At 34.4% G+C, this 25,932-nt stretch overlaps 1 protein-coding gene across 1 annotated transcript in view; it reads right to left on the bottom strand.

Annotated features, from left to right (window-relative positions):
* The window catches only part of NCAM2 (neural cell adhesion molecule 2), a 204,139-nt gene that overhangs the window by 40,817 nt on the left and 137,390 nt on the right, over nucleotides 1-25,932 (bottom strand). Inside the window, exons 11-12 of the mRNA XM_060149407.1 lie at nucleotides 10,227-10,346; nucleotides 7,846-7,967 (exon numbers count right to left, since the gene is read on the bottom strand). Coding sequence (XP_060005390.1) covers nucleotides 7,846-7,967; nucleotides 10,227-10,346 — 242 coding nt within the window. The remainder of the gene's footprint in view (nucleotides 1-7,845; nucleotides 7,968-10,226; nucleotides 10,347-25,932) is intronic.

Genomic DNA, 25,932 nt, shown 5'->3' with positions numbered 1-25,932 from the left:
GAAAGGAGGAGATAAGGAGTAGGAAGACTGAATGATCAGATAAGGACAAAGTTGCACAAAGAAGTAGAGAGTTGCCCCTGTGGATGTCCCCTTACCTCAATAATTAAGTATAAGTTCTAATTTATTATCAAATGCTTGGTGAAAGTGAATATTTGCGTGGAAATCCAGAGTTGAGTTTTGCTTTGGATCTGAGTGGAGATGTAGATGAAAGAGCCAGAAATAAGCCAATAGCTGATATCTGGGTTACCCTAGGATACAATTTATTATTCAGAGGGACAAAGAGACTTCACGTCCTTTAGGTTATTCTCCAAAAATACTATTTCTGAGAATTGAGCATTTGAAGTGAAACTTCCTGACAAGCCCAAGGCATGCAGATAGTCTCTTGTGAATATCCAGTCACTTAACTTTCAATTGTTGAAGCTCTTAGCCTGATAAATTAAAAGTCCCTCCATCATTTTAGATAGTTGGACTGATGGCATAAGGAACCAAAAGGAGTTCTAATAATTTCCCCAATTTGAATCAATTTCATTTTCCATTCACCATTAGACAAGGAGGCTTTTTAATCCCTTAATTGCTATTCCTAGGGAATAGGGGAAAAAAATAAGTGGGTGTTACCAAATACTTTCCTAGGCATCAAAATCTCATTTATGCATTTGTAGAGTGCCTAATTTACAGAACTTAAGTGCTGAGGGAACAATTTAAGATAATCAAGTTGCAAAAAGTTCCCTTAGGTAATTTAATGAGATGATTTGCTGAATATGGCTATTATTAATAAGCCAGTTAAATGTTGAAGGGCAGCTACTGCAAAAAATATGGTCATTTTGCTTTGATGTAGTTTCTTTTAAGCAATCCTTTTTGTCAAAACATAGATAGCAGGGCCATATGACCATTAAGGGGACTCCTTAAAAGTTATTCTAAAATCATAATATCAGCATATAGGGAAATATTTGCTATCAGCTGTATAGAGAGAAGAGTGGAGGAGAGGTGGAGAGGGTTTTGGTTTGCTTATATGTAGATGACTCCTTGACTGCTTTTATTCATAATAAGAAAATATCTACTAACTTTCTTTTCAAAGTCTCAGGATATATATGGTCAACATCATCTTAAGTAAAAACTGAATAATTATAAAAAGAGAGGACAATAGAGGAGGTGAGCTTGTATTAACCTGATTAATTTTAAAGTTCCTGTGATTGCATTGTGTTACGATTTAAGATTGTGTGTTCCCATGCAAGCTGCCCGGACTTCCAGTAGCCTGGTTCAGCTATTCACTACTTGTATGACCTTACAGAAGGCCCCAGAATTCTCTAAAGCTCTGTTTGCTACTCTGAATATGAGAGGTGATTTAGCAATCTGGATAATTTACACACACACACACACACACACACACACACACACACACACACACTGCTGTGATTGGGAAAAATGCAAGGTTTGGAGTTTTTAGGAGAGTTTCAAATTCTAATCTCTTTTTTAACGTTATTACAGTTGATTCAAACTGCCTTTGTTCCAGGTCCTGAAGCTTGGTAAAATTTTGTAAACTGGACCCTACTTTATCGATTCCTACTCTCCATCACTGAGGTACTTCTTTAGGGAAAAATAAGATCTAATTTTTCCTATTCATCACCTTCTGTGTTCTCACATCCCATGAAAATTCACACAGTGCAAGTGTTTTCCCTTGCATTTATTAATTCTTGTATTTATTAATCTAGATACAGGATCATTTATAATTGTACAATGTAGACTAACTCATTTATTGTCATCGATGCATTTATTCATTCAGATAACAGTTAGTCTATTTGATGCTAACAATACAAGGATGAATAAAAATCATCATTTTCACTAACAGCAAAGAAAAAAATACCAAAATGTTTAGTACCCTTTAATGTCCATAGCTATTCAATGTTGGAAAATATTTCAAAACTTAAACTGATGGCTTTAAAGAAATGTCAATATACACACCTAGACATAATTAAATGAGAAAAAAGTTATTAATAAACTATTAATAATTTATTAGAAAATAAGTTCCCTCAACAACAAAACCTCAATTCTACTTATTATTTTAATACCCTTTTCAAAATATACTTTTCTTTTTCTATGGCCATTGAGATACAACTTTCCAGACTTTGAGTCAGGCTTAAGAAGGTCAATTATGACCTAGAAACACATGCTAGAGCAGTGTTTCTAGTCCCTATAGTATATTCCTCAAAATTGATGTTAGGTCACTAATTTTATTTAACCCTACTTAGCTGAGGAAATTTATTTAATGTACCAACACTAAGTGATAGTTATGATCCGATACCTATCATCAAATTTGAGAGAAAACAGTGAAAAACTAATGGAAGCATGTACAAAACTATTTATTAAATTATACAGAGTTCTTTTGACATTACAATATGAAGTAAGTAAAAATATTCTGTACATAGAATAACTCCTTTAATTTTTTCTATACATGTTATGAGATTAATGTTTATCTTTATTATCCAAATACATTGTTTAATCTTGACTTATTAGAGATGTTAATTTTCACAATGGGTCCATGGAGGCATCTAATTCTGCTTTTATTACTCTAGTTCTGTTCTAATAGATTCTGTCTTCTTAATAGGCCACTGAACAAAGTTGTGTGCTCTATCTACTACAAGATAACAGAATAATGTGTTTCCTGATTCATAATCTATAGGAAGTTAAACATTCTCTATATTACAATATGATTAGTCTTCCTTTTCCAGTGGAATGCAGGTTTAAATATTCAGATTCAATGTCTGCTATAAATCAACACTCACATAAGGAATATATTATCTCAATTTTGTTTCCTAGCTTATAAAATGTATAGTCCTGTGCACAGGGGAGTTGAAAGGTAGGGTCAAAGAAGCAATCAACTAAAACTCATAAGAGTGTTCCTTACTTTCCAAATGTACCTATTTTATTTCCATAGAGGTTATCCAACTAAAAAATGCATTGCATATAGCTAAATAAAATTTTAAGTTGTTCAGCTGCACTTTACTCCACTGTGGAATTCATGCAGTTTGAGGAACTAATAGATGAAGTAGCTCGGAATCATACAAAGAATGGTAATAAGTTATTTTTGAAATAGTTATTATTTCAATTACAAATATCAAGGTAAATGCAGCTATAAACATTTAGCAACTGAATCTTGAACATGAAAGTTTTTAATGTGAAGAAGTAACCTGTTTAGAAAGAAAATGTGGAGAAAATTATTCCTCCCCAAGATGGGCTGTTGTTTGACCACATAAATATAACTTTATACTGAATCTTGGAATCTGCAAATTGGGCCTGCAGAGCATGATATTTGCAGGATGGAGGAGGTGATAAAGGGAGAGAAAGAAAAACATAGGAATATGGAGATGATTTTAGTGTATTGGAGTACAAGGCATACCACTAAATGATATGGTAAAGATGAACTGGATCAGAATGGTTGTATTTGGAGGCACAGGTCCTAGACGATTAAGATGGGACAGTGAATGAGGAGTCAATACAATCTCCACAGGCAAATTTCAATTCAGCCCTTACTGCTGCAAAAGCATTTCTGCTATAAAGTCTCATGTTTTGTTCCCCATCCCCACAGGTGACCAAGTCACCCCAATTCTGTAAGGTTCAGTTTGTCCATTAAAAAATGGGAAAAAAATCACTTTATGTATGATTATATATTTTTTCTTTTTTTTTCTTCCAAGAGTTAGCAATACCTTCCTTGAAATACAAAGGATATGAGGAATTACTTTTACAAATCTTACCGTAGAAGCCCAAAGTTCTACTAATAAAACAGTGTTCCCTGCTAAAATGCTAATAAGCTTTAGAGCAGTAACCCAGTAATTGATTATCCATCAATTATAGCTATGTTTGAATTATGCAACCCATCATTTTCATTACGATATTTAAAATGAGATTCACTAGTAATTTTTGTAGTTAGATAAAGCTGGCTCTTGGAAATTAAGAGGAGAGGGTTGGCAAGACAGAAATAAGATGGAATTGGGGAGAAACTAAAACTTTCTTTTATTGGTAGAGTAAACACAGATATTGAGTAAATAGGCAAAAGCAGGGTATTGCTAACATTAGGCTGGTTGGGGGCAGGGTGGGGGGAAGAAAGGCAAAATAATGGAAGCTAGAGATTTACTGAAAACAAAACTTTTTCTTTTTCAAGTTTTAATCTGAGGCGGAGTCACATTAGCTACATGTAAAGGTAAAATATATTGATGACCTATCTAAATTTGAATCACTCAAAATTTTCTAATCTTATAGTTAACACTTTACTTATCTGTAACACTTTACTATCTGTGTCCTTGTATGTTTCACACATAACTTCTCTTAGAAGACTAATTCTAATACACATTAAGGAAACCAAAGTAAACTTGGTCAGCATTTTAAACAGCAATTTATGTTTTCAAATATATACATATATTTCCCCTTGAATGTCTATTTCCATTTCATGAATCTAATTGGCTCTAAACAGATGTAGTGATACTCCAGTGAACATTTTCGTTTCAACAATGACTGGGACCACTATTTGCAATGGAGTGAGTGGCGGTGGGAGAAGCTAAACATACTGTAATGGGTGGTTCTGGATGGACCACTGTTATGCCACCCAAAGTGCCAATAATGTGCCTTTTTAGATACATAGGATTCATGACAGATGCACTGTTATGGACTAAATTGTGTACACCCTCACAAATTCATATGTTAAAGTTCTAATCTCCAATGTGATTCTATTAGGAGATGTAGCCTTTAAAGAGGTAATTATGGTTACATGAGGTCCTTAGGATGGAGCCCTAATCCAACAGGACTTGTATTTTCATAAGACGAGGAAGAAATACCAGAGATGTGTGTGCACAGACAAAAGGCCATGTGAGGACACAGCAAGAAGGTAGCCATCCACAAGCCAAGGAGAGAGGCCTTGGGAAAAACTAAACCTGATGAAACTTTGATCTTGGTCTTCCAGACTCCAGAACTGTGAGAAAACACATTTGTGTTGTTAAAGCCACTTGGTCTGTGGCATTTTGTTATGGCAGCCCTAGCAGACTAAGACAGCCTTTATAATGATAAAGGTAATTACTTTAACGGTATGTTGAAGACTCCATTGTTTAGCTGACCCAACTCCCAACTATAACACCTTTATTTTAGTGGTGGTCATGAGACATATTCTATCTAATGAGACATAATTCTCATTCTGCTTGGTGGAGTTTTTGAAAAATGTGTATGGTATTGCTGGAAAAACAGACAAATTAAGCTTAAACAGCCTATTGCTCCTTTTGTTCTTTTTGCTCTCTTCACGTTCTAAAGGTAGATGTGAGGGCAACATCTTAGGAACACAAGATAATCTGTATGAAGACAAAAGCCAACATGCTAAGGATGAAAGAACATCAGGAAAAACAATTTGGACACCTGCCTGTATAGCTGAACAAAGTCACAGCATTCCTACGTATGCAGGCTGTATTAATAAAACTCACTAATAGATGAAGAAAAGATACAATTTGAAAGAATAAATATATGCCATCATCAATTGAAATGAGTGATTCTGGTTAAACTCAATATAACATTTGTGTTATTTCCAATATCAACTCTTCAAAAGGCCAAGACAAGCACAGCTTTTAGTTTTAGGTAGAAATTATACATATAGAGAGTATATTAAGCATATTTTTACAACTGGTCATTGAATCTCAGGGTTCACCATGGGATTTTATTGAGGTTACCTACAAATTCTTACCATTCAGCTGGATTTAGTACCATACATTTTTCTGGGTGCAACTATAGGCCACAATCTGCATTCAAGTTGTTTTCTCCCAGTTTAATTCACACTAATTTGATTTAAGTGTGTGACCCTTGCAGAGAGACTCTTTCCCTTCCAAAGAGTTTCCAGATGGTCAAATAAGAATGGCCAAGAAACCTGGCTTGACTACTGAAACACCATCAGATTCATAGAGAGACGAGTGATCCTTTCAGAGTTGTTTTGGAAGGGAGGCATGAAGCCTCCATAGCAGATTAGCCATAAAACACACACAGCTGTTCATCATCCCCAGATTGAAACCTGCAACAAAGAGGGGTCCTGGGAAGGGGATATCAGTTGGAAATGTAAAAGACTGAACTGGTGTCTAAAATTAATTGTTGACGTGTGCTACTCAAAATTAGACTCCTTTTTACTATCCCTCAGAATTGAGATGTTTGGATACTACGTATAAAATAGACAACTGATGGAAACATACTGTACAGCACAGGGAACTCTACCTAATGCACTGTGGTAACCTAAATGGAAGAGAAGTCCAAAAGGGAGGGGATATCTGTATGTGTATGGCTGATTCATTTTATTGTGCAGTAAAGGCTAACACAACATTGTAAAGCAACCATACTCCAATAAAAATTATTTTAAAAAATGAAAATATTTAGATGTTTGAATTTAAAAGCAACAACATTATAATTTAGAAAATTGTGGATTTGGGGAAAAATAGTTAAAATTCATCTATGTACTATTAAGGAGCAATTACACTATTTTCTAAAATATAATAAACTTGGAAAGTATTAATAAGTGTTCAGTAAATATAAACATGAAATTGAGACATTATGCGCCTAATCATAAACATTAGTAAAACAGAAGGTAAAAAAAATAAATTAAAAATAAAATGATCCCTAAATTTCCAAGGTTTGCCTGATGTGGAGAAAAAATATAAGGAATATTTTTCAATCTGTTTTGTGAGGCCACCATTACATTGACACTATAAAACAAACAAACACAAAAAAGTAATCATGCAAACTGGAAGCCAGAAAAATTTTAAAATTCGGTGTTACATTTCAAAAATTGCAAGAAATGAGTAGGTGTTGGAATACAAAAAGATGTATGTGAATTAAAAATGATAGCTGCACATAATTTTGTCATGGAAACAAATTTAAGGGAATTTATTAAATGTATTAAAGTGAATTTTGAAAGGATGGAAAAGGAAAAAAATTAAAATAAATAGAATTGACACAGTATTATGGAGATAATCATAATCATTAGTAAATAAACTTTACAAAGTTTAATTAAAATTGTCTTTCACTTTTAACATATTCCATAGTAGACACAAATACTCAATGGTTCTTATGGCAAAGTTGTTAACAGAAATCACTTCTAGTGGACTTTGAAGTCATTTTCAGATGAAGGCAAAATCTATCAGGTGACTTTCTTCATCACTAGGCAACTAGAGGACATCCTTCATCCCCTGCATAGAAGACAAGTCCCAAGGCAGCTTTGAGCTGTCCAAAATCCCATATTAGTGCTAATTAAACTTGAAGAAATCTATTCCCTCTTTCTCAAGTTAAATGTGGCCATTCTTTTTAAAATGTTGATTAAGGTGATTTATTTTGTAAAATCCATATTAAATAATAAATGTATTTTGATTTAATAATAATTTAATAATTCATGAAAATGAATAATAAAGTAAATTTGAGATGTGATTTGTTCATCCTACCTACAGTAACTAAAGTTGAGAAGATAGCTTAGCTTGAAGTTACCAAAATCAAGCATAGTGGAAGGTGAAATATCCTGCTAACCTTGTCAGAAAACAGGGAAAGTGATATCTCATTGCTGAAATGTTGCTAAGTTTAGAAATCACAAGATGAAAACCATAGCATTATTTTGATTATCTATGCTTAGATTTTACAAAAAACAAACAAACAAGCAAACATTCTACAACATATAATGATGAATTTCAGCAATGGAAAATTAGCATTTGAATTCCTATGAAAACACTTTGTCATTGTTGTTACCTAATATGCATTCATTTCTGATATATCTATGAATTCAATGCAAATTTAATGCAACTTGAAAACACTATGCAAAGTGATAATAAACAGAGAACTTACACTTCTATATTTCACGATGTATTCCAAAATAGGGGCCCCTCCATCATCTTGTTTGGTGATACTGAGTTTAAAGCTCTTCCCACTGCTTGGCTGTCCATGTATCGACGGAGGACTTGGTTCACCTACATATGTAATACAATATTCTTGATATTTGCACAGACCTCATATATGTAGAGCAACTGAATTTTAATTAAAAAAACACTGTCATGTAATCAAAATGTATGATGTTATCCTGGGTTTATCACTTTCTATTTGCCCTTTATTGTGATATAAACTCTATCCTCTTTTTACCCATCCAAGAAATAGAAACATTCATAAATCTGGAAGTATCATGCCAAAATTGTGAAAACTCAGAACTAAACATAATGTTTATATTGCAAATGCTCTGAGAATAGAACTCATTACATTACACAAGTGTACAATTTTATTTCTTATATTAATAGTTTACTATCTTTTTTCTAATGTAAGTAGTTTGTAAACATTTTGTAAACATTTATGAATATAAACATATTGTCATCAAACTATATAAAATATATACCTACCAGGAACTACAATAGCTTAGCAATTAGTTACCTGCTTTAATAAACAGATTTTAGCTAGATGCAGATTTTAATAAAGAAATTTTGTAGTATCCAATCCATAGGCGGGTTTCAAATCTGTCTTTTTTTCTTTTTTTTTTAATTCTAGTTTCATGAAAATACTTCCTTTTAGTGTTATTATTCATATGGAGATGGTCTTATAATAAAGATATTTGTAATATTCTTAATATGAACAGGGATCTACTGAAGTGGAAGAATTTTCTATATGAAGGGTGCCATCACTGCTTGGCAACTTGGAATGGGAATTCTCTGTCCTGTGTCACGTATGTGATGTCCTTGGGCACGCACTGGCATCCTTTGCCTCTGTTTCCTCCAATTCCCTATGGATATGGATATGGATATGATAAGGTAACACTAAGAAACTTTTAGTGGACATGATCTTATTTGCAAGGTTCCAGAAAACTGTAGTACCTGACCTACTCAGAGGAATGCCAAGACAGACAAACTAAACAGAATATAGTGAAGAGGACGGCATGCCTCCCAAACTAGAGAATCTGGGGTTTTTCTCAGCAGATTACCTTTATTTCCAATACAGTGTTGATAAACTTAAGCAAGTGAGTATTTTATTTGAGAAAAGGCAAATCATTAAAGAAATACGACAATTGAGAGTGCTGGCATGCAAGTAAATAGTAAAATAGCCTTGTATATATAGTACAACCATATAGAAGTAAGGTAAATGGAGAAATTATACAGTGATTGTTCATTAAAGTTAATTAAATTAGTGTGAAGGTATTATGACATGATTTACATGCAACATAATATATTTTCCATAAATTAATTAAAACTACTCCACAAAACAGTATAATAATGCCTTAAAATAATTCAATAAGAGAATATGAGAAAAACTATGAAGGGTGGTGCTGCTGAGGACTACAAGCAGAGAAGGGATAGGTCTCTATTTAAATAAGGCAAAGTTGTTCTAGAATCATTTTAGTCTGAAAGTAGGATTATAAGTCAAGATGTACTTGCAGTCATCCTGGTGATAATAATAAAGAGGAACTGAAAAAGACACTGGCATCAGGAACGGAGACAAGAGAACACATCTGACATTTTACGATAACCAACAGAAAAGTACTGGTCACAAATTAGGATAAGATAATTATTGCTGTCAATTTGCCTGCCCTAATATAAGTATATGATAGACAGGGTTATGTATAGATTATATAATGGTGTTTGTTTAGTCACACTCAAGTTTTCTCACATTTTTAAACAATTTATTCAACATAAAGGAAATCTATACTGTTTTAAGTCTGTCTAACTTCATGTAAATGCAGTTGACTTCACTCCAAAAGAGGATAGTAACAAGAAGGAGGCTGCAATAGTTATTCTTCTGCAGTCACCACTGCAATGGATTAATTTACTAGTACCTTTTTCTCACACTTAGGGTCTATGTAATTCATGGAATAAAGGCAATGGTCATGCTTCAGCAAAAGACTAGAACATTACACATGTTACATAGATACTTTTCTACTCTCTCACAGAATATAGTCTGAGCACTACAATTTAATTAATCAGACTGAATAAGTAGGACACCTTCCTGACTGGACAATTTCCTGAGAGCAATTTTACTGTATATATTGCAGTGCACTTTTCTTTTTCCTTTGCTCCAGCACAATGTTACTTTTTATAAATCTGAGATGCCACCATCTCCAGAAACCACTTCAACAAGGACATAATTCACTTCCTCAAAGTGTTGAAATGTCTCCCTGCATTTTAAAATTCCACTTAAATTTGCAAGTGAAGAGCATAGCAACAAAGAGCAAAACAGAGAAGATTACTTACGAACTGGTAATGTTTGGAAAATTTCTATTTTACTGTAGTCTCCTTGTCCTTTTCCATTTACAGCTGCAACTCTGATTTCATAAGTTGTATTTGGTTCCAGGTTGCTCAAAACAACAATTGCTAAAAGAAAAAAAAATAGGCCTATGATTAATGCATTTTAATAAGTAAAACAAATCAAACTATTACAAAGCTGAGTGAACAATATCACTGTAAATCTTTCCATGAAATACTTGAAAAAAATAAGAAATACACAGAAGAAGAGAATGATTTGTGAACAATCCTCTTCTTCATCTCTATTTCAGCTTTCTACCCACATGCAGTAACTTTCAAAGATGAAAATTAGTAGCTCCTTTTGTGATACTTACAACTCACAAAGTAGAAAGTAAAATATTTTCTTTCATCTTTTTAATATTCAATTTTTGAAAAAGGATTTAAATAAAGCATCTTTACAGAATGCATTCTCAAATACTTTGCCTACTCAAAACAGATGATTTCTACAGAAGTTAATGGAGATATAGAATTCAATATCTAGAAGTCTGGCCTCCAGTATAAGGTGTTTGAGTCACATCAAAGATGTGTCACTAAGTTGACTACTATAATAGTGGATCATTTGTTCAATAATCTCAAATCAAATCAAATTATTTTTAACACTAGCTTGGAGCTTGTCATCTCTTGTATTTTCTTTCTGAATTTCTTCTCAATTATATACCATACCAAGCCTGGATTCAACATGACACAAAGGAGAAGAAAGAATCTGAAAAAGTACAGGGATATAAAAGTTTATTATAAACATCTCTTGGGAGTGTCAGCCCCTTTAATTTGCGAGAAAGTTTTAAATACAATTGCAGATTTCAAAATTTTGCATCTTTACAAATTCCTATGGTGGAGCTAAAAAAATTCCATAGTTGCTTCTATCCTTACTGTTTTTGCTAAAAAGGGCAAAAATTAACTAGTGGAAATGGCAATGCCTTGATGAACAATCAAAAGGAAGTTATGTCTGGCTTACAAAATAACTTAAAGTCAGATGATCAATTCATAACAGAAGACATAATCAATCATAAAATAAAAGATTAAACCATAAGTAACCAGGATCACATTTGTAGGACTATTGATTAACATGAACAATGACTGAAGATGATACACAGTCAATAAAATTCCAATAGAATTTATTAACATGTTTCTGATAATTAATATATATTCACTAAATAACATTTTTCATTTTATGTTGAATGAATATACTTAATGAATTTGTTTTGATACTTCCTTGTGCTCCTTTCTTTTCCCTAATATTATCATGTATACCAGATAAATATTAATGGCCAAAATACGGTTCAGATATCAACCAGACCTTATTTAATCCAGTACAGATGTTTCAAAATCATTAGAAAGGATACATTTCCAATTAGTGAAATTTATGTTTGCATTTCTCAGTTTCTCTACCTTGTAAGAAAACTGAACTTGCTTTTGAGAGTGCATGGCCTTGTCAAGCCTCAGATGAAAACACATGGTGTCAAAGCTAAGGAGGCCAACTGGGGAAAACTGGATTGGCAGGGAAATACAACTGATTAGAAGCTGCAAGGTAAATCAGAAAATTAAGACTTGAATTCAATTATTTCTGACAAGCTAACAACCTGGGAGCTTTTTCAGGAAATCCAAACCCAGTTGTCCTGGAGTCAGTGAAATACATAATATCAGCCCAAGAAAAAGAAGACGACTACAATGGAGAGACCGTTAGTGGACAGATGACACTGGTCATGAAGATTATGGAAAGAGAGAGGGAATCAAACTAAGAGTTAGGCAGCTAAAATGCTAAGAAGTTGGAATCCTATTGACCTTATGAGAGAAAGTTTCCACTCAAGGTCAGCATATGAAGGAATTCAAGAGTTAAAAATTCATCATATTTTATCATTTAATCAGTTAATAAATATAGCAAATTTAAAGCCAAAGTGAGCTAGAGCTGCAGAAATTAATGCCTTATAAAAGTGTGTTTATTCTTCAGGGCTTGTAACAAAAATGCTTGGGCCATTGGACAATCAATACTGTCATGGAGTAGTTTGTATCTGATTATCCTCTTCTTTACCCTAATGAAGAATGACTTGATGTAGCATGGACATATGAGAGACTCTAGCAGGAAGTAACCAGACTGCAATAACCTTTGTAATAAGACATTTAGTGATGCAGACTTTAGACTCATGAAAGAAGTCGTGTGGCTCTGGGCCAGATTCCACCACTGACTGAGATTCAACCAGGTCTTAGGACTGAGGTGGTCTCTCAACTTCTAAAAAGACACTTTTATTAAATGTAATAGAAACAAAGTATAAAAATAAGTTTAAAGAAGGTATAGATAAAAAATTGTGATTCATGAAATAATCACCCCTGTATATCAATTATTTATGCAAGTGGGGATATTATCTACAGACTGTGAAATAATACAGAATAATGGATCATCTAAAATTTATTCATCTTTAACTTTCTGTTTAATGGAAAAATATTTTATGTTTACAGGCAAAATAGTCTTAGTGATATTTATAAATCTTAACATTTACACAGATAATCTATACAGAGAGTCTCTACAAGAATATATGAGAGTTTGCCATAGATGCTTTTACTGCTACAGATAACTTTGGTATGTGACATGCCTCTCCATATTCTATGATGTAAAGATGCAGCTGTTACCATCATTTTAATATTATGAGATAGACTGTAACTCAGCTGTGTGGAACTAGTAATGCTTAGATTCAATTGTTTGTCTTTATGTAATCAAACAAGAAAAGCAACAGAATTTAAAGCACACAATTTTAACTGTAAATAAAATTCTTCATTTCATCAGAAGTGTGGAGATCAGACTGTTCATTTTTTTAGGTTAAAAATGCATAACAATAGAGCTATCAAAGTATCAGAGCAGATCAAATCAGGGAAAATTGAGGAAATTACTTGGATTAAACAATTAAAACAACACACACACACACAACACAAAGCAAAGCAACTCCATATTTTACTTGCATTATCTGAGTGATTCTAGACAAACCTCGTTCTGGCTTGGGTTGCCAGCATTCCTCTTTCTCTAACATTTCATAGGGATTGTGAGTTTTGGGTGTCCCTCTACCTCTGCCAAGGGGAAACCTATTTCTTTAATTGCGTTCTGATCAAGTCAGAGCTGATTTTCCCCATGTTTCCTCTTATTTTTCTGTTCTGTGTCAAGACTCTCCTCTTTACTGACTGAGTTTCACAGCAGGGCAGTTTGCCGAGGAGAGGAGAAAAGAGGGCAAAATGATGACGGAGCTGTTATTACAACATTGGGCTAAAACACTTAAATGTAAAGTGGATGAGGGAGGCCTTATAGAGGACCTTCCAAATTATAGGGGAGAGGTGTGGAAATAAGCCTATTAATGCCAGTTTTACAAAATGATATACAAGAAATCAGTCTGTTTTTGAGTTCTGACTCTAAAGGTTTTGGTACAATAACCCTTGTTATGAGGCTTATTAACATTGTGTGAACATAAAGATTACTGTGTGAAATAGAAACAACTCCATAAATTGGGACTAATTTAAAGAGAGGGAAAAGAAAAGATTCAGGGGAGGCAAAGCCTACATCTGTAATTTGGCTTGTCTTTCTTTAATGAGAGGATGTATACATGAAATCATCCATAATTTACTGGCATATTACCAAACATAGGGTTTCTGAATACACATGGTAGGACTTGAAAGCAAACCACCACTTGAAATTCAAATGCTGTGTACTCTATAATAGAGTACCTCAAATTATGAAGTTAGTTAATGAAAGACGTTCTTTCCCCAAGTGTGTCCATACAATAGAACAACAGAACCACAAACTAAGGTGTGGGAATGGGTTCTTTCTCTACAATTTATTAGAAATTCAAACTCAAAAATTAGGTGAAAGTAGTAGTAGATTACAAACCATTAAAAGTTCTTTAAGGACAAACGGCATACATTAAGGTCTTTCATAGTTATATTCAGTCAGCATGATTTGGAAACCATACTGCAATTCTGAAAATTATAAACAATCATGAATTTTTCTTTGACATGGCAACAGGGACAGGTTCTATAAAAAAGCTAATTTCCCTCACTAATATAATGTTTCTGCTTGATTTAAATATAACTGAGTTTCATAAATGGCTATTTTGTCACCTGGCTATAAATGTAAAAAGTACAGCAAAATACTGAAATGCATAAAAACAATGACATTTTAACCGGCAAATGAAAGGGAAATAGGAACTTTTTAAATATTATTTTTACAAGTATGGAACTGATATTACTAGAGAGAAAAATCTGAAGTTGTATTCTCTCTTTAAGAAGGGAATCAAACTTTATTAAAAGAAGTTGAACAAAATAAGTTTAGTTTGTTCAGATAATGAATTATAAATTCCTCCCTTTGGCTGTCAAGAGAAGCAGAGGCTACAGAATATTTACAACGCTTGGAGCAAAATAAATTACATATTTACAAACTAATTATGCTGAGCAAAGGTCTAAAGTGAGATTAAATTTAGCCATGTTTTCTTAACTCTCCTAAACCCCAGATGTCTCCATGCATTTTTCCTGTCAATCAATGTAGGGAGATAAGGACTCCCTTGATGTAGAACTGTTGTATCATCCACCCAAAATGGAACTGTTCAGGTTGTCAAGAACTGTGAAACATGTCAGATAGCTATGGGAAAACACAAAGCTTGGCTAGGATAGAACTGATCATTCGAAATTACACTTGTTGTTAATCTCCTTAGATAAATCTGAAAACATAATGAAATCCCTGAAGTTTCTCACCTGAGATTCAGCTTTTGTTCTCTAAACAATTAAAACAAGACAAAAAAAGCTTTCTTTTTGAGGGAGAGAATTCTGACTCCTTTCTGCAGAAGTTTGCAATAGGCTTGAAAAAAAATAAAAGTAATTTTTTACCTTTTTATCCCTAATGTAGAATTTTTTAGTACTTTGACTCCAGTTATTCTTTACATACATAAGAATGAATTCAGGGATAGCTTCATTATTAATGAAAAGTGTCTTTAAGTTTTCTTAAGCGGTTTATGTAAATAATCATCTCAGTTCAATTGTATTTTCATTTATTTTTGAAAATATAAATTTTTATTTTTGTACAAATTACACTATGTTTCAAGATTCCATTAGTTGCAAAAGAATATGATCTCACCTTTTTAAAAGTACCTTGGAGACTTTTATGGATCATAATATAGAACTTGTATATATATTATAATATAAATAACATTTGTGGATATATTTTTATAATAAAAAATTCATATGAATATATACATTGATGAACAGGAGAAAGAAAAATTAACCACATGATTATATGCTGTTTGCGTGGGGCTTTTATTCAATGTATTGATGACACTATTTTAAAATCACAGCTCATCATTTCTGAATCTTCATAATTATTTCTTTACTATATTTCTCTTTATGTTCTTTTTCAACATGAGTATAAACTATGTATAAAAACAATATGGTCATTTAATAATTGAGTTTTAACTAATGAAAGATTTTACACAGAAGTACTTGTTGTCCCTTGAAATTAAATGGCTTCTTCTTGAAATATACTCTCTTTGTAAAAACCTTGATTTGAAAACAGAATAGTTCCATCAAAATCATTTTCATAAACTAATCATACTTTTTAAATTTAAAATATAATATCTATTATCACATAGAAATTATTCATCTAAGGGGAGTTCAATTGATTTTTTTTAAGATCCACTTAGTATGTAAAATATGAGAGATATATAATTACCAAAAATTTTCTTCTATAGTCTAAAACAATAGGTTTTTATAAAATACCCATGAAATCTCTTGATGATTAAAAGTAATCAGAATATTATTTTTCACTCACAAATATGCTAATTTCTCCAAATGTCTATACGAACAACATTCTTTTTTATGTTATAAGCTTTTTTGGGTTTTTTTGGCAGGGAGCATAAGTTAAGCTTTTGTGATTAAATACTCCTCTCTGTACCATGGCTATAAAAACTCTAAGCCTCATTTTAGTTATTTAACCTCTTAATAATATTTATAAATATTTTTCTGTTATTGATATGTCCCCTATTTTTGTATTTGAATGCTTCACTGTGAGAAGATTTTATTGTAAGAATCTTATGAGCAGAACATACATCATACATATCATATATATTATCTCCAATCCTCACAAAGCCTAGATATTTCAAATGCAGAATGAGAAGTCAATAAAGAGTTTTTGAATTGACATTTTTAAAAAAATATGCTAAACAAAAGATCATTTAAAAAACTGATCGGGGGGGACCTTCAGTATGGCAGAGGAGTAAGACATGGAGATCACCTTCCTCCCCAGAAATACATCTACATGTGGAACAGCTCCTACAGAACACCTATGAATACTGGCAGAAGACCTCCAACTTCCCAAAAGGCAAGAAACTCTCCCAACTCCCTGGGTAGGGCAAAAGAAAAAAGAAAAAACAGAGACAAAAGAATAGGGACAGGACCTGCACCTCTGAGAGGGAGCTGTGAAGGAGGAAATGTTTCCACACACTAGGAAGCCCCTTAACTGGTGGAGACGGGGGGTGGTGGTGGGGAAGCTTTGGAGCCACAGAGGAGAATGTAGCAACAGGGGTGCAGAGGGCAAAGCAGAAAGATTCCTAGACAGAGGATCAGAGCTGACCAGCACTCACCAGCCTGAGAGGCTTGTCTGCTCAGCCGCTGGGGTGGGTGGGTGTTGGGAGCTGAGGCTCAGGCTTCAGAGGTCAGATCCCAGGGAGAGGACTGGGGTTGCCTATGTGAAGACAGCCTGAGGGGGTGAGTGCGCCACATATAGCCTGCAGGCAGTCCAGGAAAAAGTCTGGACCTGCCTAAGAGTCAAGAGACCATGGTTTTGGGGTGCACGAGGAGAGGGGATTCCTTCCCTGTCTGCCCACAGAAGGCAGAGCACCATCTGAAGGAGCTTCAGAGATGGACATAAGCCGCGGCTATCAGCCCAGACCCCAGAGATGGGCATGAAATGCTAAGGCTGCTGCCACTGCCACCAAGAATCCTGTGTGCAAGCACTGGTCACTATCCACACACACACACCCCTGGGAGCCTGTGCAGCTCACCCCTGCCAGGGTCCTGTGATCCAGGGACAACTTCCCCAGGAGAACACACAGCATGCCTCAGGCTGTTGCAATCCCACACTGGCCTCTACCACATTGGCTCATGCCGCATTCAGTACCCCTCCCTACCCCTGGCCTGAGTGAGCCAGAGCCCCCTAATCAGCCACTGCTTTACCCCCTCCTGTCTGGGTGGACAACAGATGCCTGAGGGCAGCCTACATGCAGAGGCAAGACCAAAGCCAAAGCTGAACACCAGTAGCTGTGCAAACAAAGAAGAGAAATGGAAATTTCTCCTTGCAGCCTCAGGAGCAGTAGATTAAATCCCACAATCAACTTGCTGTACCCTGCATCTGTGGAATACCTGAATAGACAATGAATAATCCCAAAATTGAGGCAGTGGACTTTGGGAGCAACGGTAGACTTGGAGTTTGCTGTCTGTGACTGATTTGTTTCTGATTTTTATGTATATCTTAGTTTAGTTTTTAGAGCTTGTTATTACTGGTGGATTTGTTTATTGGTTTGGTTGCTCTCTTCTTTTTTATTTTATTTTAATAGGAACATACATATTGATAATTACCTTAAACGTAAATGTATTAAACGCTCCAACCAAAAGAAAGAGAGGGGCAGAATGGATACAAAAACAAGACCTGTACATATGCTGTCTACAAGAGACTCACTTCAGACCTAGGGAAACATACAGACTGAAAATGAGAGGATGGAAAAAGATATTCCATGTAAATGGAAATCAAAAGAAAGCTGGGGTAGCAATTCTCATATCAGACAAAATAGACTTTAAAATAAAGACTGTTACAAGAGACAAAGAGACACTACATAATGATCAAGGGATCAATCCAAGAAGAAGATATAACAATTGTAAATATTTATGCACCCAACATAGGAGCACCTCAATACATAAGGCAAATGCTAACAGCCATAAAAGGGGAAAGCAACAGTAACACAGTCATACTAGGGGACTTTAACACCACACTTTCACCAACGGACAGATCATCCAAAATGAAAATAAACAAGAAAACACAAGTTTTAAATGACACATTAGACAAATGGATTTAATTGATATTTATAGAACATTCCATCCAAAAACAACAATACACTTTCTTCTCAAGTGCTCATGGAACATTCTCCAGGATAGATTATATCTTGGGTGACAAATCAATCTGTGGTAAATTTAAGAAAATTGAAATCGTATCAAGTATCCTTTCCAACCACAATGCTGTAAGACTAGATATCAATTACAGGAAAAAAACTGTAAAAAATACAAACACGTAGAGGCTAAACAATACAATACTGAAAAACCAAGAGCTCACCGATGAAATCAAAAAATATTTAGAAACAAATGACAACAAAAACACGACAACCCAAAACCTATGGGATGCAGCAAAAGCAGTTCTAAGAGGGAAGTTTAGAGCAATACAATCCTACCTCAAGAAACAGGAAACATCTCAAATAAACAATCTAATCTTACACCAAAAGCAATTAGAAAAAGAAGAACAAAAAAATCCCAAAGTTAGCAGAAGGAAAGAAAACATAAAGTTCAGATCAGAAATAAATAAAAAAGAAATGAAGGAAACGATAGCAAAAATCAATAAAACTGAAAGCTGGTCTTGGAGAAGATAAACAAAATTGATAAACCATTAGCCAGACTCATCAAGAAAAAAAGGGAGAAGACTCAAATCAACAGAATTAGAAATGAAAAAGGAGAAGGAACAACTGACACTGCAGAAATACAAAAGATCATGATAGATTACTACAAGCAACTATATGCCAATAAAATGGACAACCTGGAAAAAATGGTTGTCTTAGAATTCTTAGAAAAGCACAACCTTCTGAAACTGGACTAGGAAGAAATAGAAAATATAAAACAGACCAAACACAAGCACTGAAATTCAAACTGTGATGAAAAATCTTCTAACAACAAGAAGTCCAGGAAGAGATGGCTTCAAAAGTGAATTCTATCAAACTTCTAGAGGAGAGCTAACACCTATCCTTCTCAAACTCTTCCAAAATATAGAAGAGTTTTGAAGAGTTTGGTATCACCCTGATACCAAAACCATATAAAGATGTCACAAAAAAAGAAAACAACAGGCCAATATCACTGATGAACATAGATGTAAAAATCCTCAACAAAATACTAGCAGACAGAATCCAACAGCACATTAAAAGGATCATACACCATGATCAAGTGGGCTTTATCCTAGGAGCACAGGGATTCTTCAATATACAAAAATCAATCAATGTGAAACACCATATTAGGAAAATGAAGGATAAAAAATAATATGATAATCTCAATAGATGCAGAAAAAGCTTTTGACAAAATTCAACACCCATTTATGATAAAATCTCTCCAGAAAGTAGGCATAGAGGGAACCTACCTCAACATAATTAAGGCCATGTATGACAAATCCACAGACAACATCATTCTCAGTGGGAAAAACTGAAACCATTTCCTCTAAGATCAGGAACAAGACAAGGTTGCCCACTCTCACCACTATTATTAAAATAGTTTTGGAAGTTTTAGCCACAGCAACCAGAGAAGAAAAAGAAATCAAAGGAATGCAAATTGGAAAAGAAGTATAACTGTCACTCTTTGCAGATAACATGGTACTATACACAGAGAATCCTAAGGATGCTACCAGAAAACCACTAGAGCTAATCAGTGAATTTGGTAAAGTAGCAAGATACAAAATTAATGCACAGAAATCTCTTGCATTCCTGTACATTAATGGCAAAAAATCTGAAAGAGAAATTAAGGAAACACTCCCATTTGCCATTGCAACAAAAACAATAACATTCCTAGGAATAAACCTACCTAAGGAGACGAAAGACTTGTATGCAGGAAACTATATGACACTGATAAAATAAATTAAAGACAATACAAACAGATGGAGAGATATACCATGTTCCTGGATTGGAAGAATCAACATTTTGAAAATGACTATACTACCCAAAGCAATCTACAGATTGAATGAAATCCCTATCAAACTACTAATGTCATTTTTCACAGAACTAAAACAAAGAATTTCACAATTTGTATGGAAACACAAAAGACCCCAAATAGCCAAAGCAATCTTGAGAAAGAAAAGTGGAGCTTGAAGAATCAGGCTCCCTGACTTCAGACTATACTACAAAGGTACAGTAATCAAGATTGTAGGCTACTGGCCAAAAAACAGAAATATAGATCAATGGAACAGGATAGAAAGCCCAGAGATAATCCCACACACATATGGTCACCTTATCTTTGATAAAGGAGGCAAGAATATACAGTGGAGAAAAGACAACCTCTTCAATAAATGGTGCTGGAAAAACTGGACAGCTAAATGTAAAAAAATGAAATTAGAACACTTCCTAACACCATACAGAAAAAATAAACTCAAAATGGATTAAAGACCTAAATGTAAGGCCAGACACTATAAATCTCTTAGAGGAAAACATAGGCAGCACACTCTATGATGTAAATCACAGCAAGATCCTTTTTGACCCACCTCCTAGAGAAATGGAAATAAAAACAAAAATAAACAAATGGGACCTAATGACACTTAAAAGCCTTTGCATAGTAAAGGAAACCATAAATAAGACAAAAGACAACACTCAGAGTGGGAGAAAATATTTTCAAATGAAGCAACTGACAAAGGATTAATCTCCAAAAATATACAAGCAGCTCATGCAGCTAAATACCAAAAAAACAAACAACCCAATCCAAAAACGGGCAGAAGACCTAAATAGATATTTCTCCAAAGAAGATATACAGATTGCCAACAAACACGAAAGGATGCTCAACATCACTAATCATTAGAGAGATGCAAATCAATACTACAATGAGGTATCAACTCACACTGGTCAGAATGGCCATCATAAAAAAAAATCTACCAATAATAAATGCTGAAGAGGGTGTGGAGAAAAAGGAACCCTCCTGTACTGTTGGTGGAAATGTAAATTGATACAGCCACTATGGAGAACAGTCTGGACGTTCCTTAAAAAATTAAAAATAGGACTACCCTATGACCCAGTAATACTAGTACTGGACATATACCCTGAGAAAACCACAATTCAAAAAGTCATGTACCACATTGTTCATTGCAGCACTATTTACAATAGCCAGGACATGGAATCAACCTAAGTTTCCATCAACAGATGAATGGATAAAGAAGATGTGACACGTATATACAGTGGAATATTACTCAGCCAAAAAATGAATGAAATTGGGTCATTTGTTGAGACGTGGATGGACCTAGAGTGTGTCATACAGAGTGAAGTAAGTCAGAAAGAGAAAAACAAATACCGTATGCTAACATATATATATGGAATCTAAAAAAAATATATATGGTCCTGAAGAACCTAGTGGCAGGGCAGGAATAAAGATGCTGATGTAGATTATGGACTTGAGGACACAGGGAGGGAAAGGGTAAGCTGGGACGAAGTAAGAGAGTAGCATTGACATTTATACACTACCAAATGTAAAATAGATAGCTAGTTGGACGCAGCTGCATAGCACAGGGAGATCAGCTCAGTTCTTTGTGCCCACCTAGAGGGGTGGGATAGGGAGGGTGGGAGGGAGACACAAGAAGGAAGGAATATGGGGATATATGTATACACATAGTTGATTCACTTTGTTATACAGCAGAAACTAACTCAACATTGTAAAGCAATTATACTCCACTAAAAATGTTAAAAAGAAAGAAAAAAGTGATCCAATAAAGGACACTTGCTAAATCTACAGTTGTTATCCTTTATCATTAATTTATTGACTCTCTTCTTGTGTTGCTGAATAATTAAATCACATTTTACTTCTCCAAGTAAAACTTTTTGCCTGTGCAAAAAATCCACCATTCAATTCCCATTTGATGGTGTGTCACTGAATACTTAGACTTGACCAGTTTGGGTGTACTCTACATATAGATAAATAAATGGAGGCTCAGAAGATCAGCCAGCCAATAAATGCAAAGCTTGGATTCTATCTTAAAGTTAAAGCTTTGTATTGTCCCACATTTGTATCCCAGTCTGTAAAACCAGAGTACAGAAAATCACTTGTAAGCAAGGAATCTAAAAAGTCCTCATAAACCTGAACATGAGAAAAATGTATTCTCTCTTCTCAAAGACATTAATTACATATAAAAATAAAAACTATAATAAAAATGATAATTCTGTATATACTTTTCAAGATTTAACCTAAGCTTTTAGAGGGCACAACCTCTTTCTTAGAATATTTTACTTATTCCTGTATTCCTGGATTCTCATCTGAATGAACAATGTAAATCCATGCTGATGATCTTCATAAATTCTCGTCACTATAAGCTGGATACAACTCAGTGATTTTTTTCTTTATAGTTCACAGGAGCACATTATATTTACAGCAAGATGCAATAATGAGAATTCAGACCAAATCAGATTAAACAATCTGATTACTAAGAGTTCTGATTCTGGGCTTCCCTGGTGGCACAGTGGTTGAGAGTCCACCTGCCGATGTAGGGGTCGCGGGTTCATGCCCCAGTCCGGGAAGATCCCACATGCCATGGAGCGGCTGGGCCCGTGAGCCATGGCTGCTGAGTCTGCATGTCCGGAGCCTGTGCTCTGCAACGGGAGAGGCCACAGCAGTGAGAGGCTCCCGTACAGCAAAAAAACCAAAACCAAAAACAAAAACAAAAAAACAACAAAAAAAAGTGTTCTGATTCTTAAGCCTTTCACTTTAGAAAAGCGACATTTACCAGTCACTTCTGCCTATTGTGCCTTTTGGCCAATTTATTCTTTCATTTTTATGTATTTTTAAATACTAAATTAAAAAGTTTATTTTATGTATCTCATTAAAGGTTCCTAGCCACATTTCCAAATAAAGAGGAATGAACTGGTCTTGCTGTATCATTTATGTTCTCTGTTACACCAAACCATACAGACAGTCCAGAAATTCCCTTACAATGCAAGTAAGATTCTGAACTAATGCAGCAAGTGCAACTTGGGCAGTTTTTTTCCTCAGAGTTTTTAGTTTTTCTAAACTTTTTTCTTTCTCCATTTTCAAGGAAGTTACATACTATTTAACTCATATTAACACTCAAAATTTCTCCTAGAGAGGCCATATTTTTCTCTGTAGTGAACCCAGACATCTCCTTTAGTTCTAATCAATTGCTTGCTATTTTTCAATGAATTTCAGGATATGGAAACATTCTACTTTCTCTAGGTATTTGGGAGCGTGTATGTTCCTTTCTATATCTTGTTGTTTAAGTGTTTCAAATATATTAATATGAATGCTTGCCATTTATATTTTAGGTGTTTTCAGATCCCTAAAATCTAGTGACAAAAATTTTATTTGTAAATAATATTTTCAGCATTCAACACAAATATTACATTTCTATATAGCTATTTTGAAAGGTATTAAGATCTTTTGACTTGGAGCATTTTAAAATATGTTTTTTTTTGGAGAATTTAAATTATGAAGCAGATAATTCCATGGTTAAACATCCATGTGCATAATTCACTTTTTTATGAATACTTTCTACAAACTGAAAATGCTCATCTGAACAATTCCACTGGAATCCATCATAAAAATTGTTTTAAAAAATAATCTGAATCTTAACTTTTAAAGCACAAAGAAAGAATGTCTATATGTTAAAGTTTCAATGAATATTAAGAAATGCAAATGTTAAGGGAGGATTCTAGGAAAGAGGTGGAGTCAGAAGCACCAGGAATCTGTCTCCCCACCTAGACAACAATTGTACTGGAAGAATCTGTTTGATGAAGATAGTTTGGAATTCTGGACACTATTAAAGTCCTGAAACTTCTAGAAGAAGACATGGACAGTAAATTATGGTAAATTTTGGTCATTTCAGGTGTCAGCAGCTACCATCCCCACCTCAGCCAAGTAGTAGCTGTACATGTGCTCCTGGAGCAACTTGTACACAGCTTGTGGGAGCCAGGGTGGGTAAAAAAGCACCCTGTCTTGCAAATATTGGGATCTTGCTCTGATCTTTGGTTGCTGCCTTTGATCACAGAGGTGGGGAGCTTTTGATCACAGAGGTGGGCAGCCACTGTTGTTGTAATTCCCCACATTTGTTGCTGCCCCTTCTCCTCTGGCTGAAATGACTCCCTGGTGATTTAGAAGACTGGCACACTGAAAAGACCTTAGGTTTACATCTTGGCACAGACCCAACCTACAACAATAATTTTTTAAAAATCAAAATAACCAATAACAATAAGAGTTAACCAGGGGGAAGAAGGAGGATCTGATTTCCAGAGTTACCACATTATTACATTCAAATGTCCGGTTTTCAACATAAAATCACAAGGCTTGCAAAGAAACAGGGAAACATGGTCCATTTAAAGGAAATCAGCAGAAATTGTCCCTGAAAAAGACCTCATGGCAGATATACTAGACAAAGACATTGAAACAACTGTGTTAGACATGCTTAAATAACTACAGGAAGATGTGGACAAAGTCAAGAAAACAATGTATGACCAAAATGGAAATACCAATAAAGAGAGAAAGCCTAAAAAGAAACCAAAACATAATTCTGAAGCTTAAAACTGCAGTAACTGAAATGAAAGATTCAGCAGATGGATTCACAGGCAGATATGAAAGAGCAGAAAAAAAAATTAATGAATTTAAAGATAAGACAATGGAAATCCTTGAGTTAGAGGGAGAGAAATGAAAGATTGAAGACAAGTAAACAGAGCCCACTGTCCCAGGGACCAGTGGACATGGACACAACCAAGTGGACAAATAGCACACTGTAAGAGTTCCAGAAAGAAAATTGAGAGAAAGAGACAGAGAATACTGGAGAAATAACTCCTGAAAATTTCAGTCATGAATATTAACATTCAAGAAGCTCAATGAATTTCATGGCAGAGGAACTCAAAGAAGGCCACACCAAGACACATTATAATCAAATTTTCAAAACACAAAGAAAAAGAGAGAATCTTCAAAGCAGCAAGAAAGAAGTGACTCATCACATATAGGGGATCCTCAATAACATCATCAGCATATTTCTCATCAGAAACTTTAGAGAACAAAAGGCAGTGGAATAAATTATTTAAAGCACTGAAAGGAAAAAAACATTCCTGTATCTAGCAAACCTGTCTATCAAAAATGAGGGAGAAATTAAGACATTCCTGATAAACAAAAGTTGAGGAAGTTTGTTACCACTAGACTTGCCCTGAAAAAAATACTCAAGGGAGTCCTGCAAGATGAAATGAAAGGACACTAGACAGTAACTAAAACCATATGAACAAATACAGTTCTCAATGAAGATAAATACATGGACAATTATAAAATAGTACTACTGTAGCAATGGTTTGTAACTGCACTGATTGTTTTTGACATTAAGAGACTATTACATTCAGAAATATTTTTCTAATAGCTAGCATTATTGTGACTTTTTTCTGTAACTCCAAATTTTGTTTTCTACACAATTTAACAGACTAATGTGTTTAAAATAATTATCCCAGTTCACGTTTGGGCACACAATGTATAAAGATGTAAAGTTGTGATATCAACAATCAAAAGAATGGGGATGGAGCTGTAAAGGAACTGAGTGTTTGTACATTATTGAAGTTAAGCTGGTATGAATTCAAATTAGACTGTTACAATTTTAGAATAAGTGAAATCCCATGGTAACCAAAAACTA

The sequence above is a fragment of the Lagenorhynchus albirostris genome, chromosome 5 (assembly GCF_949774975.1).
Source record: "Lagenorhynchus albirostris chromosome 5, mLagAlb1.1, whole genome shotgun sequence".
In the NCBI taxonomy this organism is placed as follows: Eukaryota; Metazoa; Chordata; class Mammalia; order Artiodactyla; family Delphinidae; genus Lagenorhynchus; species Lagenorhynchus albirostris.
The sequence above is the reverse complement of the archived record's forward strand: the minus strand, read 5'-3'. Positions and strand labels throughout refer to the sequence as shown.